Genomic DNA, 15866 nt, shown 5'->3' with positions numbered 1-15866 from the left:
AAGGGCCCATAGACAACAATCTGACATCTGACATCTGACATCCCAGTTCAACCATTAGCCCTAGAGCGAAGTCTTTAAAACAACCAACCTCAAAAGATCGCAAAAGTAAACAATGGCTTGTTCTCGCTTCACTGTCTTTACGCTAGCCGTCTTTTCCATCTTCTCCCTCTCACAGGTATATTTATTTGGGCGAAACCCTATTGTTAGAAACCCTAAAATGTTTTGCTTGGTTTCTGTTGTTATAATGTAGAAGAGAAGGAATGAAACTGGAAAGATATCATTTACTATGCAGGTTGGAGCTGCAAACAAGCTCAAATCATCGCCATTTGAGTCTGCACTGGACACGCTGTAGAATCAGACCGGGTAAGTTTTTTGTGTTCCCTTTCCTTTTTGCCTTCTCTATCATAGAACTGTATTTGGTTGCCAAGAAAAAGCAGGAAAATCAACTGTAAAATTGGGATCTTCAAATGAAATATATTTGCTATTGTATTGGACCCAAAAGATTAAGTTCGAAAAAAAAGAGCCATAACTTGTGCTAAATGTATAGCTAGTTGCCATACTGGTATACATATTTCATTTTTTATCGTATTGATTGAATGTATTTTATTTCCTGGTGGACCGAAAGATTTATCATTGCTTTGCTTCTTAAATTTGCAGCTATGCCTTCAAGAACATTGGTTATCTTCGCCGAGCGATGACACACTCATCATTCTCCGAGGAGAACAATAAGGCGTTGAGCATTCTGGGATCAAATGTGATTGACACATCTGTCTCTATGTATTACCTTGGAAAGGACGCTGAGATCTCCTCGAAAGACCTTAACCGCCGGATAGCAGATAACTCTAAAGTGGACACTTCATGTGCTGTCGATGGGATGAGATTGGGGTTGCACAAGGTGGTTAGAGTTTCTCCCAAAACTAATTCGACGACTCCCTTAGTGGTTTGCAGTGCTTTCAGGGCGTTATTTGGGGCTATTGCTATTGATACTAAGAAGGCTGATGATGCTGGCATTGTGTTTTGGAAGGTTCACGGTCGTGAGGTTGGAAAACCTATGGTTATGTAAGTGAGCTTTCTCTTATCATTGTTCATAGAAAATGTATGCCAAGTGGTGTTTGCCTCGGTAGGGGACTTTACATTAGGTTGACTGTTAATAACTTAATATGGTTATGTAACTAATATTTGGTTCCCCTGACTCTGAATTTGGTTGAAATATGTATGTTTATGTCGGAGAAGTAATATTTTTGTACACAGAATACCCTTTGATTTGGTTTTGCATTCTCACTCATGTGACATTAAGTAGGTTTCGGGAACCTTGTTTCAGCTATGTTTATTGGGAAATGTATGCAACATTGTGCCCTGTGCATGTAAAAGTATACTTTCTAACCAGTGAAGTTGTTAAAAGTGATGCCTGCTTGTCCTATCATTCATCTAGAATACAAACGCCGAGCAGCAGATACTTGGCTTTTATATACTTTCACTCTTAACACCGTCTATGGGCAGATGTGAGGCAAATAGTTTAGTCTGTTGAGTCTAATGTACCGATTAGCCTGTCTTATTATGGATCCTGACTTGCATCCCAACCATCATATGTAGTTAGGTTTCTCTTGTCACGTAGCATAAAGAGGAATTATGAGCTAGAGTCCCAGATTATGAAAATCATAATGACCTGGTGTTCTGACCATGCTGTTTAAAGAGTTCCCTTTATGGATTTTGAAAGTATCGATTGGATTGTGTGCCAGAATTTCGAAAACAAAGATTATTTTGTGTATTTGATTTGGCGTCTACCTGCCTGTACTAGATATAGAAAATTTGAATGCGTGAGCCTTGATCTAAATAGTGTTGGAATTATCTTGCATCTGCGTCATAGAAGTGAAATTTTCTCCTCACGCCCGAGGCTTGTCATCGTCAGGATTTTACATGGCAAGGCAAACTAGATGATAGATAGGAGCGTATCGAACAACTTCTATTAGAAGGGGCTATAAGCATATTTTGTTGTAGTTCAGCACGTTTCACTGGGTTATAGGCGTTCGTTTTTTGCCTAGGTGATGAGTCTATCTACTTGTTTCCCAACTAATAACCTAATTGATGTTATATACCAAACTTTGAAGGGTCCAAATCACAGTAACAAAAAAAAAAAAAAAAAAACACTGTATTTCCCGTCATGCAATAATCAGTTTTTTCTGGTGATGCTTTTCTGGCCCTGACACTGCGTGTATCGCCATGATGCCATAGACCTTGACATCTGGCTCCGTTGATAAAAAGTAATTTTTTTTTTTTTTATCAATGTGGGTGGGTGTCCGGGTCAGTTTGCACGTACTTCGACTAATTCTACAGACCTTAAAGTTAACGACCATATAAGCCTCAGTGATCCTAAAATTTATAAGACCCGAACTGGTAACAGAAGCATTCTTAATTTAGGGTTAGATGGCCTTCAGCATTAGGATGCAAAGCCATTTGTGCATCCCGTGAATCGGAAAATGGCCTTCCACATAGAAACTACGTCAAGTACTGATATCAGATGTTTGCATATGTCAGAGACGTCTTCTGAATCTTGCCACTTGTAAAGAGAGAGTTATTTCTGGATTCTATAGCAATACAAGCATAGGACTTGTAGACAATATTATCCATTGCTTCTAAAAGAAAAGAAGTTATTTATTTTCGGTTCTCTTTTGCTCCTCCTTATACCTGGAAGAGTCCATTCACAAGCGCTTCCTGGAGTTGGGGGATGGATATATCTGGTGGGCTGGGAATGGTAACGAGATTTTACCATGGTTTGATAAGCTGTGCATGTTACCTCAACTCCATGGCAGTGATGCTTATTTTACTGTTTCTGATTTGATCTCTGCTTCTCATAATTGGGATTTTAGAGTTCTTCGAACTCCTCCGATTCCTCAATTTACACCATTCGTGCCTGTCCTTGATCTCGATTCTGCTCTGTCCTGGACCGGTTTTTTCTTCTAATCAGCTTACAAATGGCTAGCCCACAGCTCTTCCAATATGGCTAGCCCACAGCTCTTTCATTAATTGGGTTTGGCGTGTACAAGATCCAGAAAAGGGTGAGAATGAGATATCTTATGTCTTGGTCGTGTCCAATCCATAGTTATTAAACCCGGCCCGGGGTTGACCCGGCCAAGGGGCCGGGTCCCGGGTTTCATGGGTCAACCCGGGTCAACTCGGGTCAACCCGGATTAACCCGGAAAAATTAAAAAAAATTAAAGTTTTAATATTTCATATGAAAAAATCTATGTAAATATAGATTATACATATTATGAAGTTTAAAATAATATTTTAAAAAGTTTTTTATCCCACATTGAAAAAACATAACTTTTTTCTTGGAAACATAGAGTATATATACTAATGAGTTTCAAATCCCACATTGAAAAGATAATATATTATCCTTTTAAGTTGAAGTATTTAAACCAAAATGTTTTTTATCCCACATTAAAAAAACATGATTTTTTTTCTTGGGAACATAGAGTATATATATTAATGGGTTTCAAATCCCACATTGAAAAAACATGGTTTTTTTCATGGGAACATAGTGTATATATATGAAAGGGTTTCAAATCCCACATTGAAAAGATATCATGTTATCCTTTTAAGTTGAAGTATTTAAACCAAAAGATTTTTTATCCCACATTGAAAAAACATGGTTTTTTTTCATGGGAACATAGTGTATATATATGAAAGGGTTTCAAATCCCACATTGGAAAGATACTATGTTATTCTTTTAAGTTGAAGTATTTAAACCAAAAGGTTTTTTATCCCACATTGAAAAAACATGATTTTTTTCATGGGAACATAGTGTATATATATGAAAGGGCTTCAAATCCCACATTGAAAAGATACTATGTTATCCTTTTAAGTTGAAATATTTAAACCAAAAGATTTTTATCCCACATTGAAAAAACATGGTTTTTTTCATGGAAACATAGAGTATATATACTAATGGGTTTCAAATCCCACATTTGAAAAAAAAAAAAAAAAAAAACCGGGTCTCGTCCGGGTTCGCCCGGGTCGCCCGGGTTTGGCCGGGCTGTTGCCACAGCCGGTCTTTTATTAAACCCGGACCGGTCCAGCCACCGGGTCGACCCGCCGGGCCGGGCCGGGTTTAATAACTATGGTCCAATCTACTGAAATTAATCTGCACCTGCTCCGGGATTGTCCTCCGACAAGAGGTTTATTAAGCCTTGCAGCCTCCTCAGTTGTCGGGGTCTTTCTTCACTTCTGGCATATCTGATTGGCTTGCTTATATTAAAAACTATGCCATCCACTTGCATGTTCCCTATCACGGGTCACATAGCCCCCACTATATAACAACATCACATTAGGAAGATCATTCTGCGATTAAAAGCGTGATTAATATTATCACAACGATTATTTTTTTAATATTTTTATTTTTAAAATTTATTTTTAATATTAATACATTAAAATAATTTAAAAAACATTAAAAAAAACATTAAATTTTTAACAAATAATATTTAACACGTCATTCATGAATGAGAGGAAATAAATAGAAATATTAGTATTCATTCAAGTTGGCTTTTTAGTAATGCTTTTGGTCATTTTTTCTTGTTAAGTTCCTATTATTTTAACATTTCAAAAATGTTTTTAAAAATTTTTGAATTTTTTTTAAATTAATATTTTCTTATATTTTTAGATTATTTTGATCTGATATCAAAAATGATTTTTAAAAAATAAAAAAAATATTATTTTAATACATTTCTAAATAAAAAACACTTTAAAAAATAACCGCAACCATACTCCCAATCACCCCTCTTTCCTCTCTTCCTGTTTTTTTTCTTATACTTATTTCATCACGTATCTTGAATTGAATATTATTGTATACCTATGATATGATTGTGAGGTTGACGCGAGAGGGTAGGCGAGAAATGTTGGTATATGTCAGAAGAGAGGAGGTGTGTGTGTGAGCTTCAATCCGCCTTAAGCGACCCCATCGTTGGAGCTTAAGCAAAAAGATTAGGGCAATGATTATGAACCAAATCAGTAGATTTATATGGATGTTATATAACAAGTAGATAAAGTGTTTTTAATCACTACCCTGTTTTTATTTTTAAAAATAGATCATGTGTTTGTTAAGAAGATCAAAAGAGAATAATAATAATAAAAATGTTATTTTCTTGAGTTTCAATCTATAATATTCACTATATATATAACTTTTTTTTTCTTAAAAATATTTTTTAATCCTGGACTTTTTTTTTAAAAAAAAAAACAAATGTCTTTTTTTTTGGATTTGTATTATAAGCTTGTCCAAAGTTTTAATTGCTAGTTATCTTACAATATATTGCAATTTAGTTTAATTAGGTTGAATGGGCTAAATTTAATAAACACAGGACAGTTTTTTATCATTGCATTTTTATATGAGCTTATTTGTCGAATTGACAAAAATATAGGAGCAATTTTGACAAAAATATAGGGCTAAATTTAAAACAAAAACATCTTTGTTGAACTCCTCTCAAAATCAAATCCATTCACATCAGATTTGCTTTTTTATGATCGAAATATGACCAACCAAATACTTTCTTCATAGTGGCTTTCTCTCTTCCCTCTTAGCATCAAAAGACTGAATAAATAAATAAATTTTTTTTATGACTGATACGTAAAATTCTAAAATTATATGGGTGTCAAACATAAAAATAAAAAACTTTAGGGACCAAACTATAGTTTTTAGATGCCCTATAAATAGTGAAAAAAAGCTTTTTTTAGTGTTAACTTTGGTTGTTGTTATTTCAATTGTTTAAGATTATCAACTTAAATTCTATTCTATAATAATGACCTTTAGTTTAATATTGAGAAGTTTCTTGTAACCATGAATATGTTTATAACATGCAAATCAAAACTAATTATACAATTTAAAAACATGTCAACATAATATGAGAGGATAAAATTGAAAAGAAAACATTTAAGTGATGGTAAATGAATAATTTTTCAATGAAAAAAAAACATGACAAAAACAATTGAACTGTAACAATCTATAGAGAAATTGTCTTTATGACCACAATAAAAGAAATAGTGAAACACTATTTTGATTTAGTTTCTTTATAATAAATGAAAAAAATACATTAAATTGCATGGTAAAAAAAGTAATAGATATAATTAAAGTTTGTAAATAAAGCATGTGAAAAAAATAATAAAGAAAACATCTAAACAAGGATAAAGCATAAGGTTAAAATAATGAACTTGTGAAAGTAGATTTTTTTAAAAAAAGACTTATATTGAAATTATTGTTATGGGGTAAGCAAAAAATATTGTCAAGGCTTTCTTTAAATACTTATTCTAAAGCCTTAGCTATTATAAAAATAAATAAATAAAACCAAATTAAAACTAGTTAATTTTTCTTTTCTAGTTTTGCAGTTGATATTTTTTTTTTAAAAAAAAAGAATCCATGCAATGTGAGCATAATCCACAAACCTCAGTGATGAGCACAAATTATTTCTCTATGATCTTTAGATTCCACATAGCTTACACTTTTGCTTTATTGATTTAGAATTATTCTAATAGTTGATTACCAAGCTTCTTTTTAACATGCTCCATTCTAATAGGTAAAAGAACTATCCTTGTTCTTATCTTATTTCATGGTAAGTTAGAGTAATCTAGTATTAGTATGAATAATAAAAATTCATAAGTGACGAGGCTGCATAAAACTTTATAAAAGATTAGGCTTATCATGATTAATGATGGGCTAATGAAGAAAAGACTAATATAAATAGGCCTAAAACACCTACAAAATGAGTTTTATATGTGTCTGTAAGGGACTCTCTAATGCTTAAGTTAATGCAATGACAAAGAAGGATGAATATAAAAAGAAATAATACAATGATTAGGGTTTTGTAGAGAAAATATTTTTGATCTATTAGTTGTGGAGATAGTTCCATATGGTGTGGGGTAACTAAGATATTTATATACATGGCCACTAATGAGATCACATGTTTACCTGAATTTGAAGATTAGTATCCAAAATAATAAAGTAGGGGTGACAACCTAAGTGATTAATGTTAGGCTTTTATGGAATCGTCATACTTGTTATACTGACCAATAAAAAAAGCTAAAGTGTTATGAGTGCTAAAGTGTATAATGACTTTTATTGCATAAGTTTATATTATTTTATATGTCATGCACAATAATATAGGTCAAGCTAATCATGATCGACTACGTTAGGTCAAGACCAATAATAGAGCAGCTTTGACTGTTTAGTTTTGGTGTTGGGATCAGGTTTAACCTGTTAACCGAGCGATTTGGTTGCTTAGTTTTGTGGTTAGGCCTTTTTTATTGAGTAGTTTTTGTTGCTCGGTCTTATGGTTGGATTTAATCCCTAACCTTTTTTAATAAAAAAGATTTGGCTACTCGATTTTGTGTTTAGGCTATGGCCTAACTTGTTGACTTAGTAGTTTGGCTACTCAGTCTTGTAGTTGGGCTCGAGCCTAATTTAGTTGTTGGGCCATTGCCATAAGTTTATTTTTCAAGTCAATTAGTTGCCTCTAGTCTTTTAAACATATTATACATGGTATATGTTTCAAAAGACTTGATAGGAAGATAAACACCTGCACATTCCTTCCACCATATAGATAAGTGAGTGAGTCTAATTTCAAGGTAAGAAATTTATATTCCCATCACTTGAAGATGCGATGGACATGTGGTAGATAATTTATAAAAGTATAGGATTTATAAGAGAGATGATCTTACATGTGAGCTGGAGGAAAGGACTTGGACTTATGATATGGTTTTATCCCTCTCCCTTTATCTTTAGTCCCTTGAAAGTTAAGAGGGAGGAACTTGTGAGATGAAAGGGAGGACTGGACTAGTGAGTTATTTGTCGTTTTCTCTTTATATCTTGGTTAATGGGTGATGAGAAGGAATGCCTCATGACTTTAGATCGTGACTTTACATGTTTTCTTTGTCCCTTTTCCTTTATTTGGAAATGTGAGTGAACCTATAAATTATAGTTGTTGTGCATGCCATAAATGGTTATGCAAGTGTGCAGGTGAAGTAAAGAGGTATGAGGGCAACTCATGAACTTCAAATTAAGTCTAGTTTTTAAATTTCAAATTTGAGTCCAATGGCTCTATAAATACACTTGTATTCTCCACCGTTTTCTCTACACTTAACCTTTTATCCTCCTTGGTTTTGGTAGCACAAGTTAGAGGATATTTTTTTGGATATTTTTTTTTAAATGGTTAAGTGGTTTAGAAGGGCTTTTAGTAATAGGAGCAGTGAGAAAGGATAAGGTCATACGACTAATGATAGTTAAACAATTCAAACAATTAGGAATATGGATGCATACAATAATAAACCATCTAGTTCTTCCTCTCAATAACAATTATTTGATCCCTATCCTAATACTGTAATTACTATTGATGTCTAAAGAGTGAATAGCATACTAAAAAATGATTACTTAGTGAGGCTTCCTCTTCCATACGAGAAAATTAGCACACCACTTGTTAGTACCATACAAGAACAATCAATGATCACCATGCTCATGTGTTTGTTCAAGTATGGGTACAATCTTCCTCTTTAAGATTATATAAAGGATATATTCCTTATTTATGTAATATTTTTAAGTTAGTTGCATCTAAATGACAGGTAAATAGTGTTGGATTTTGAGAAATTCATGAAATTACTCGGACAGACTCCATCTATTGATATATTCTACAATTGTTATAAGTTAGCGGGGTAAGAGGATTTTAAGGTATATTTTGGTTTTACACCTTCTATTGTAGAACCAATAGTCTTTTATCATAAGATAGAAAAGTAAATGGATAGTAGTCAAGTACACTAGAACCGTTGTATTATTAGATGTACCTAGTAACTGGGGAAATCCTACTACCTGAAAAGCCCTAAGAAATAAGTGCAATGGAGTACCATCTCTTAATAGTGGACATAAGTTATTATACAATAGATTGAAATGTAGCCCAAATAGAAAATATGTGGTGTTTTTAGCAGAAGGACATTCATTGGGGAATGGTGAATGGGGTATGAGATACCTTAATATGTGACTTGCATTATTTATTGAAGTCATATCTCATCATATATTTTTTCGGTGGCAGGTGGTCCTAGTTTCCTCAGGAGAGCTAGGAGGCATTTACCTTCAGTGCAATAAATAGATAACAAGGAATCTAAGAACTCTAAAGAGAAGGATATTGAGGAGGAGATAAAAATAAAACCTAAAACTCAATCATCATCTATGGAATCACAAAGAAATTTTAATTGTACAACTAAAAGGATAGTGGCATGTAATAGAAGTAGACATACTTCTATTAATCCATCCTCTTTTAAAGATCATGATAATCCATCCACTCTTGCGATTCCTCTTTTAACTCAACTAGTTCTTATCAATTTCCTCTACAACATTTTCCTTCATCACTATTTTTCAAATATAAGTCTAGGAGTAGTTCATATTCATAACAACATAACTTGCAGGTAATATGTTATGCATGTCTTCCTGATGTTGCATGGTTAGGAGAGCAAAGTGGAGCTCTGAATGTGTTACTAATAGAATACCTATATTTTTAAAGGGCGAGATACATGGAGTCAGTGAACATCATTGCAAGAATATCATAACTTTTTACAGAGATAAATGCTAGTTATTTCCCTAACCTGATCGAGCATTTCAATGCCATATAGAGATTTTTGTTTGAAGTGAGGACACTCGGTCTCTTCTTTATCCTTTAAATAAAATATCATGTTTTGATATTTTTTACAAGCTTTCCAAATGCAATCCACGATATCAAAGAGATGGAAAGCCAAAAGAGAGAACATGTCTGGGGTGTTGGAATGCAGTGTGTTGACATCAAAGAGAGCTTGAAGATTTGATATCCTCTTGTGCATAATTAGAGAGTAAGATTAGAGAACAACAATTACTATATCACGACATGGTCCAAGGAATAAATACTTATTAAGTTGATCTTAATGCCCTTTGTGAGGAAATCATGATCGATAAGCAACAATTGGCTTTTTCCCCAAAAAAATACCATCGAGCTAAAGTCCAAACTCGCTTGTACCCATAATGAGATTTCTAGATTGCAAGATATTAGGAATCATCCTAGGAAGTGTTAGGCTATGTTTAGAAATACTCATATGTGTAGGGATTATGTTGATGATGAGCTAGTATCTTCACTTTGATAACAAGACTAGGAATATCAATATAAACTTCACTTGAGCTTTTCATCCATATGAACCTCTTAATTTTGATGAGTTCTTCCCTAGACGTGTTGAGGATACTACACGTAGAGTATACCTTCATCGTGAGGAGGGTGATGTTTAGTTTGTATTGCTTATATCTATTTTACATTTATACTTTCTTATTTTGCTTGTACTAAAAAACTTTTATGTTGAAATATATCATTTCATGTTATTTGTGTTATGGAGACACTTTTCACTGTTACTTAATGGAGAAAATAAATAAATGGTATGAAGACAATAAATATTGAGATATATATGTATCTGAAGATAAAGAGATGGATGGAGCAGGACATAATCAAAATCGATTATGGAGCAAATATTGTTTCATTAAAGCAAAAGTTCAAAGTACATAAAAGGATGGTCATATAAGAGACAACGTCTTTCTTTTAGATGTTGGGAAGTTTGTAAAGTTTTCCTCTTTTTTAGTATTGTACCTGATTCTAGAGGTTGCAGTGAGTTCTTCTTCATGAGATAAATGGAGTTGCATTATTTGGATATCATTTGGTTTCTTTTACTGTGGAGATTCTTTTATAAGTAGGGAATTTCATAGCTAAATACTTGGTAGTAATTACAATATTTATTTCATGGAGAAAAGGTTCTATAAGGATAGCATTGTAAGGTAATTTCATTTTAATGACCATGAATTTTTGTTGGAGTATGCAATATTAAAGGTGACCGCTAATAGTTATTGGTAAGTATATAATACCCTCCACTTTCAAACCGCCTCCTTCAATCTTTACTAGAAGAGTTCTTAATACGGCCATTTTGAAGGGTTGTTTACCTATTTTTTCCATTGCAGCTATGGAAAGGAGATTGACAACATTGTCATCATCCAGAAGCACTCGATGTGCTTTATGATTAGAGAGGTGTTTTTTTTATTTTCATCATTCAATATTCAGTTAATTAGAGATTAAGATTCATGATTTGTTTCGTTTTGATTTTTTTGAGGTTATCCCCATCTCATGAATCGAGTCATAGGTTTGATGGATTAACTTGAGTTGACTCGAGTCATTTCTTTATCTTTTTTTTAATCAATTTTTTAATTTTATTTTTCAAAACTAGATTGATTGAGAATTGAATTTCATAATATATTTTCTATTAGGTTGTCTCAGTCTCATGACCAAGGTCGCAAGTTTGTCAGGTTAAGTCAGTTTGACTCAAATCATTTTTTTTATCCTTTTTTATTTGGTTTTTTCTTCAATTTTATCCTTTAACATTGTGTTTATTGAAAATTATGTTTCATAATTTATTTTGATTTGCTTTCTATGAAGTTATCATAGTCTCATAATCTCAAATGCAAATTGATAAATTAATATGAGTTGACTTGAGTCATTTCTTTATCTTTTTTTTTTTAATTTCATCTTTCAGAACTGTGTTGATTGAGAATTGGATTTCATAATCTACTAGGTTGTCCTGGTCTTATGACCAAGGTTGCGAGTTTGTCAGGTTATGCCGAGTTGACTCGAATAATTTTTTATCCTTTTTTTATTTGGTTTTTTTCTTTAATTTCATCATTCAACATTGAATTTATTAGAAATTATATTTTATAATTTATTTTAATTTACTTTCTGTAAATTTATCATAGTTTCATGACCCTGAATACGAATTAGAAGGTTAATTCGGGTTGACATGAATCAATCAAATATATTGTCATCTCAATATTTATATAAAAAATATCATTATGAATAGTTGTTTTGAGTCAAATTATATTTTTACCGGTTATCCGAGTTGCTTTTGGACCCACCAAGTTTAGTGGGTCATATCAAGTCAATCTCCACACAGTTTTATCATTCAACAATGGGTTTATTGGAAATTGAATTTTTTAATTTGTTATGATTTGTTTTTTATGAGGTTATTATGATCTCATAACTTGGTATGCAAATTAACAAGTTATTCCGAGTTGACTTGAATCGATCCAATATATTATAATTTTAATGTTTATTAAAAACATATCATATTAAATATTTATTTTCATTCAAACTATGTGTTTTTACTAATTTTCCAGGTTACCTTTCGACCCATCAAAATTATCAAATTACATCAAATAAATTTTTACACTGTTTATTTACTAGAAAAATATATTAGTAATGATGATTAGAATTATTTTGTTTCCTTTTAAAAAAATTTGGTCCGTGGGCCGTCAATACTATAGAAAAAAATGAGTTTTTGTTTATAAAGTCGTTGATTTTACTGAAAGAAATCGTGTCAACAAAAGAGGATGAGACAAGGTTGATAAAGAGCGGTATAATCCCATTGTCCTGTCCTGGTGATGATAAAGCTGGCAGATGCAGTGGTGGGTCCGCCATGATAAATCAATTGGACTCTTGTTGCTCACTCACACTTCCATTATTTCCTTCCCAATCAATATTCCTCGTCATGACACCTCATCTGGACCCCACGCACCTATTGTGCTTCGCAAAGGACCTGATTACCACAAAGACTCCACAACGGCTCTTCCCGAATAATCCCTCCGCACCCAGTAAGCCCATGCCCACACGCAACCATTAAGCAGTGTGATTAATTATCACATGGATTATAATGCTCATATCCTCCCTTATCTCCCCGTAATATCTTGCTCACACTGCCCACCCACTACAAGCATGTTTATTTTTATATTTTAAAAATGGTTTTGAAAATATTTAATTTTTTTATTTTAAATTAATATTTTTAATATATTCAGATCATTTTAATATAATAATATTAAAAATTATTTAAAAAAATTATTTTAATATATTTTTAAATAAAAAATACAGGAAGACACTCTGCCCTCCAATCATGTAGCTGGACTGCAATCAGGTTTTCAAAGTTCAGAACCAAGAAATATTGCTCTACAATTATTAAAAACTACCGAATTTTGTCTCCAAAAAAATGTTTTTTTTTTTCACATGCCACCGTGAACAAAAACCATCTCTTGTCCAAGATAGCACGAAATATATTTTTTCAAATAAATTATTAAATCTATTAAATATCATACCCTTTTTCTTCTTTCTTTTTCCCATTTCACGCCAAAACTATCTTAATTGTCTTAATCAAAACAATTTATTAATTAATTAATTAATTAATATAGTGATAAACTCGAATTAAAAAAATCCTAAAAACCCAAAATTCATGGTCTCAAACAACTTGTCTTGATAAAATCACCAATAAACTCAATTTAAGAGAAAAGACTAGCCTTCATGATTTCACGCTTGAGAAAAAGTTCAATGTCATGAGCTCAATTTAAGAAAAGAGCTCAGCCTTCATGAGTTTAATCATGAGAGAGAGCCTAATACCATGGGCTCGACCTAAAGAAAGAGCTTAACGACATGAACTCAGTCTAAGGAAAGAACTTAATCCCCATGAGCTCAGTTATATTTTGGATTTTACTCTTCCTACACCTTTAAGTGTATAAAATTTCTTTAAGGGCCACCATATTTCCATCGCATTAATATTTATGTAAGATATATTTATCTTTTATTAATGCATATGTCAGAGATATTTTGTATCGTTAATGCTATTAGAATAAAATTACATCCTAACTCTTTCTCTTCACAAAAATATAAGACTCATGAGCTATATAATATCTAATAAATTCTTTAAGCTTCGGGTTCGTAATCTTTATTATTTAATATAAATTTATTTTCAGAATCCATCTATGAAATATTGTTGTATTTATTTGTTCTTAAATTACTTGTTCCTAAGCTACTAGCTTAACTAGATGACAGTGTATTGAGTTGGTGGAATTGGTCATGAAACTTTTATTCACTTTACTTCTAATGCTCAAATCAAATCCTAATTGCTCACATGATTTTTCTAAAAAACATATTTTTAAGAGTATGATAAAATTATTAAATTTAATTTAATTTTGTTGATGTTGTTATTGATATTATCATCATTTATGATTAAACATACCATAGTCTTTTTAAAAGAATGAAATTGATTAAAATATGATGTTTTATCTTTTTTATGTTATTATTATTGCCGTGATTAAACATATAGGCAGTTTTTTATAGGGATGAAATTGATTAAAATCTGATATTTTATCTAAAATCACTTGATAGTTTTTTATAGTCTTATATATAATAGTCATCTTTTAAACTTCGACCTCATACAAATTTGTGAAGCTTAAAATTCTCCTAAATAAAAATTATAAGAAAAAAAATGAAATCTTCCTGAACTGGCACCTGTCAGTTCCCGGTATCTTTCCGTTACCTCTCTTCACCTTTCCTCTCGCATTTAAAAACCTCTCTTTTCCTGAAAATACAAAGAGAGAGAGAGAAGGAGAGAACTGGATCAACCCAAATGGCCTTTAAAGGGGCAGAACCGATCCCAGAAGAAACGACGTCGAATTCTCTCTTAACAAACACGCGCTGCTGCTTCTGTTTTCCCTGTTTTTCTTCCCGACGATCCTCCACCGTCGGATTATCCTTCTGGGAACGAATCCAATCATCATCACAGTCACACGGCTATGATCCCCATCAAAATCAATGGTGGTTCAAGGGGATAAGAGCGTTGAAGAAGATCAGAGAGTGGTCAGAGATCGTTGCGGGTCCTAAATGGAAAACTTTCATTCGAAGATTCAATCGAACTAAAAGCAGTGGCAGTGGTAGCGGAAGGCGCCATGGGAACTTCCAGTATGATCCTTTAAGTTACTCGCTGAATTTCGATGAAGGGCCGGGAGGACAGAAGGGGGATTTCGATGAACTGGATGATTACGGTGGGTTTCGCGATTTCTCCTCCCGTTACGCCTCCGTGTCGGCCTCTGGTCAGCCGGTGGCTATGGATGCCTCGGAGAGTAAAGACGTTGTGGTTATGGCTTGAGAGAGAGGAGGAGCTGTGAGCCTGTGAGTGAGGGCACAATGGATGCTAATTTGCGCCGGGCTGTGCAGGATAACGATCGAGTGTTTGCTGACTCGGTGACGCAATGTGCAGGCGCGTACATCTATAGTATTATTATAGCTTATAGCTGTATAGATAGAGTTTTATTACCTTTTTTTTTGGTTAATTAAATAAATTTGAGACGGTAGGGGTGGCAATGACAAGGAAACACGTGTCAGGAAAATGGCCAGTTTGCTTTTTATGCATGTATTGTTTTTTATATATATATAAATTGGGTTTCTTGTTGGGAGAAGAATAGGGAAGTAGGGCTTTGTCTTGTAACATTTGTGTGTATTCATAAATACATTCTTTATATCAAAACAAAGATATTTTAGGAGAATAATTTGTACCCAAACTTTTTATGAATTTGTTAATGATAAATTGATTGGCCTTTCTTGAGGGTCATCAATTTTAAATTTTAAGTTATTGACTTTCGATTTTTTTTTTTTTTAAAAAAAAATTAATTTTCAAATGAATTTACTTGTAAACTTGTAGATGATGAATTTTTAAACAATTGACTGACCCTCTATTGAAAAAAAAACAAATGGTGTCTTGTCACTATCGTAATCACAACTTATCACACCATTGTCATTATTACCCCTCCACTTCTCCATTTTTATTTATTATTATTATTATTATTATTATCAAATAACTCATTTCCTCAAGAAAATTTTTTTATAAAACAAACACAACTTTAATGTGATTAGAATTTTTATTTTTGTAAAAATTAACGTAAACTACTTATAGTTTGGTTATTTTTCAATTTATATCTATTTTTCAAAAAATTACAATAAACATTCTAAATCTTT

The 15866-nt window shown here is 32.5% G+C and overlaps 1 protein-coding gene and 1 pseudogene across 1 annotated transcript; both read left to right on the top strand.

Moving 5' to 3' along the window:
* The first annotated feature begins 112 nt into the window (after nt 1-112).
* On the top strand, nt 113-1253 carry LOC7453759 (protein NUCLEAR FUSION DEFECTIVE 2-like; annotated as a pseudogene).
* A 12970-nt stretch (nt 1254-14223) lies between these two features.
* On the top strand, nt 14224-15479 carry LOC7457722 (uncharacterized). Its single transcript, XM_002322121.4, has one exon. The coding sequence runs from the start codon at nt 14482-14484 to the stop codon at nt 14998-15000; it is 519 nt and encodes a 172-aa protein (XP_002322157.3). The 5' UTR covers nt 14224-14481; the 3' UTR covers nt 15001-15479.
* Nucleotides 15480-15866: the final 387 nt, after the last annotated feature.

Source organism: Populus trichocarpa, chromosome 15 (genome assembly GCF_000002775.5).
Source record: "Populus trichocarpa isolate Nisqually-1 chromosome 15, P.trichocarpa_v4.1, whole genome shotgun sequence".
Lineage (NCBI taxonomy): Eukaryota > Viridiplantae > Streptophyta > Magnoliopsida > Malpighiales > Salicaceae > Populus > Populus trichocarpa.
Note: the sequence above shows the minus strand (reverse complement) of the source record. Positions and strands in the feature narration are given on the sequence as shown.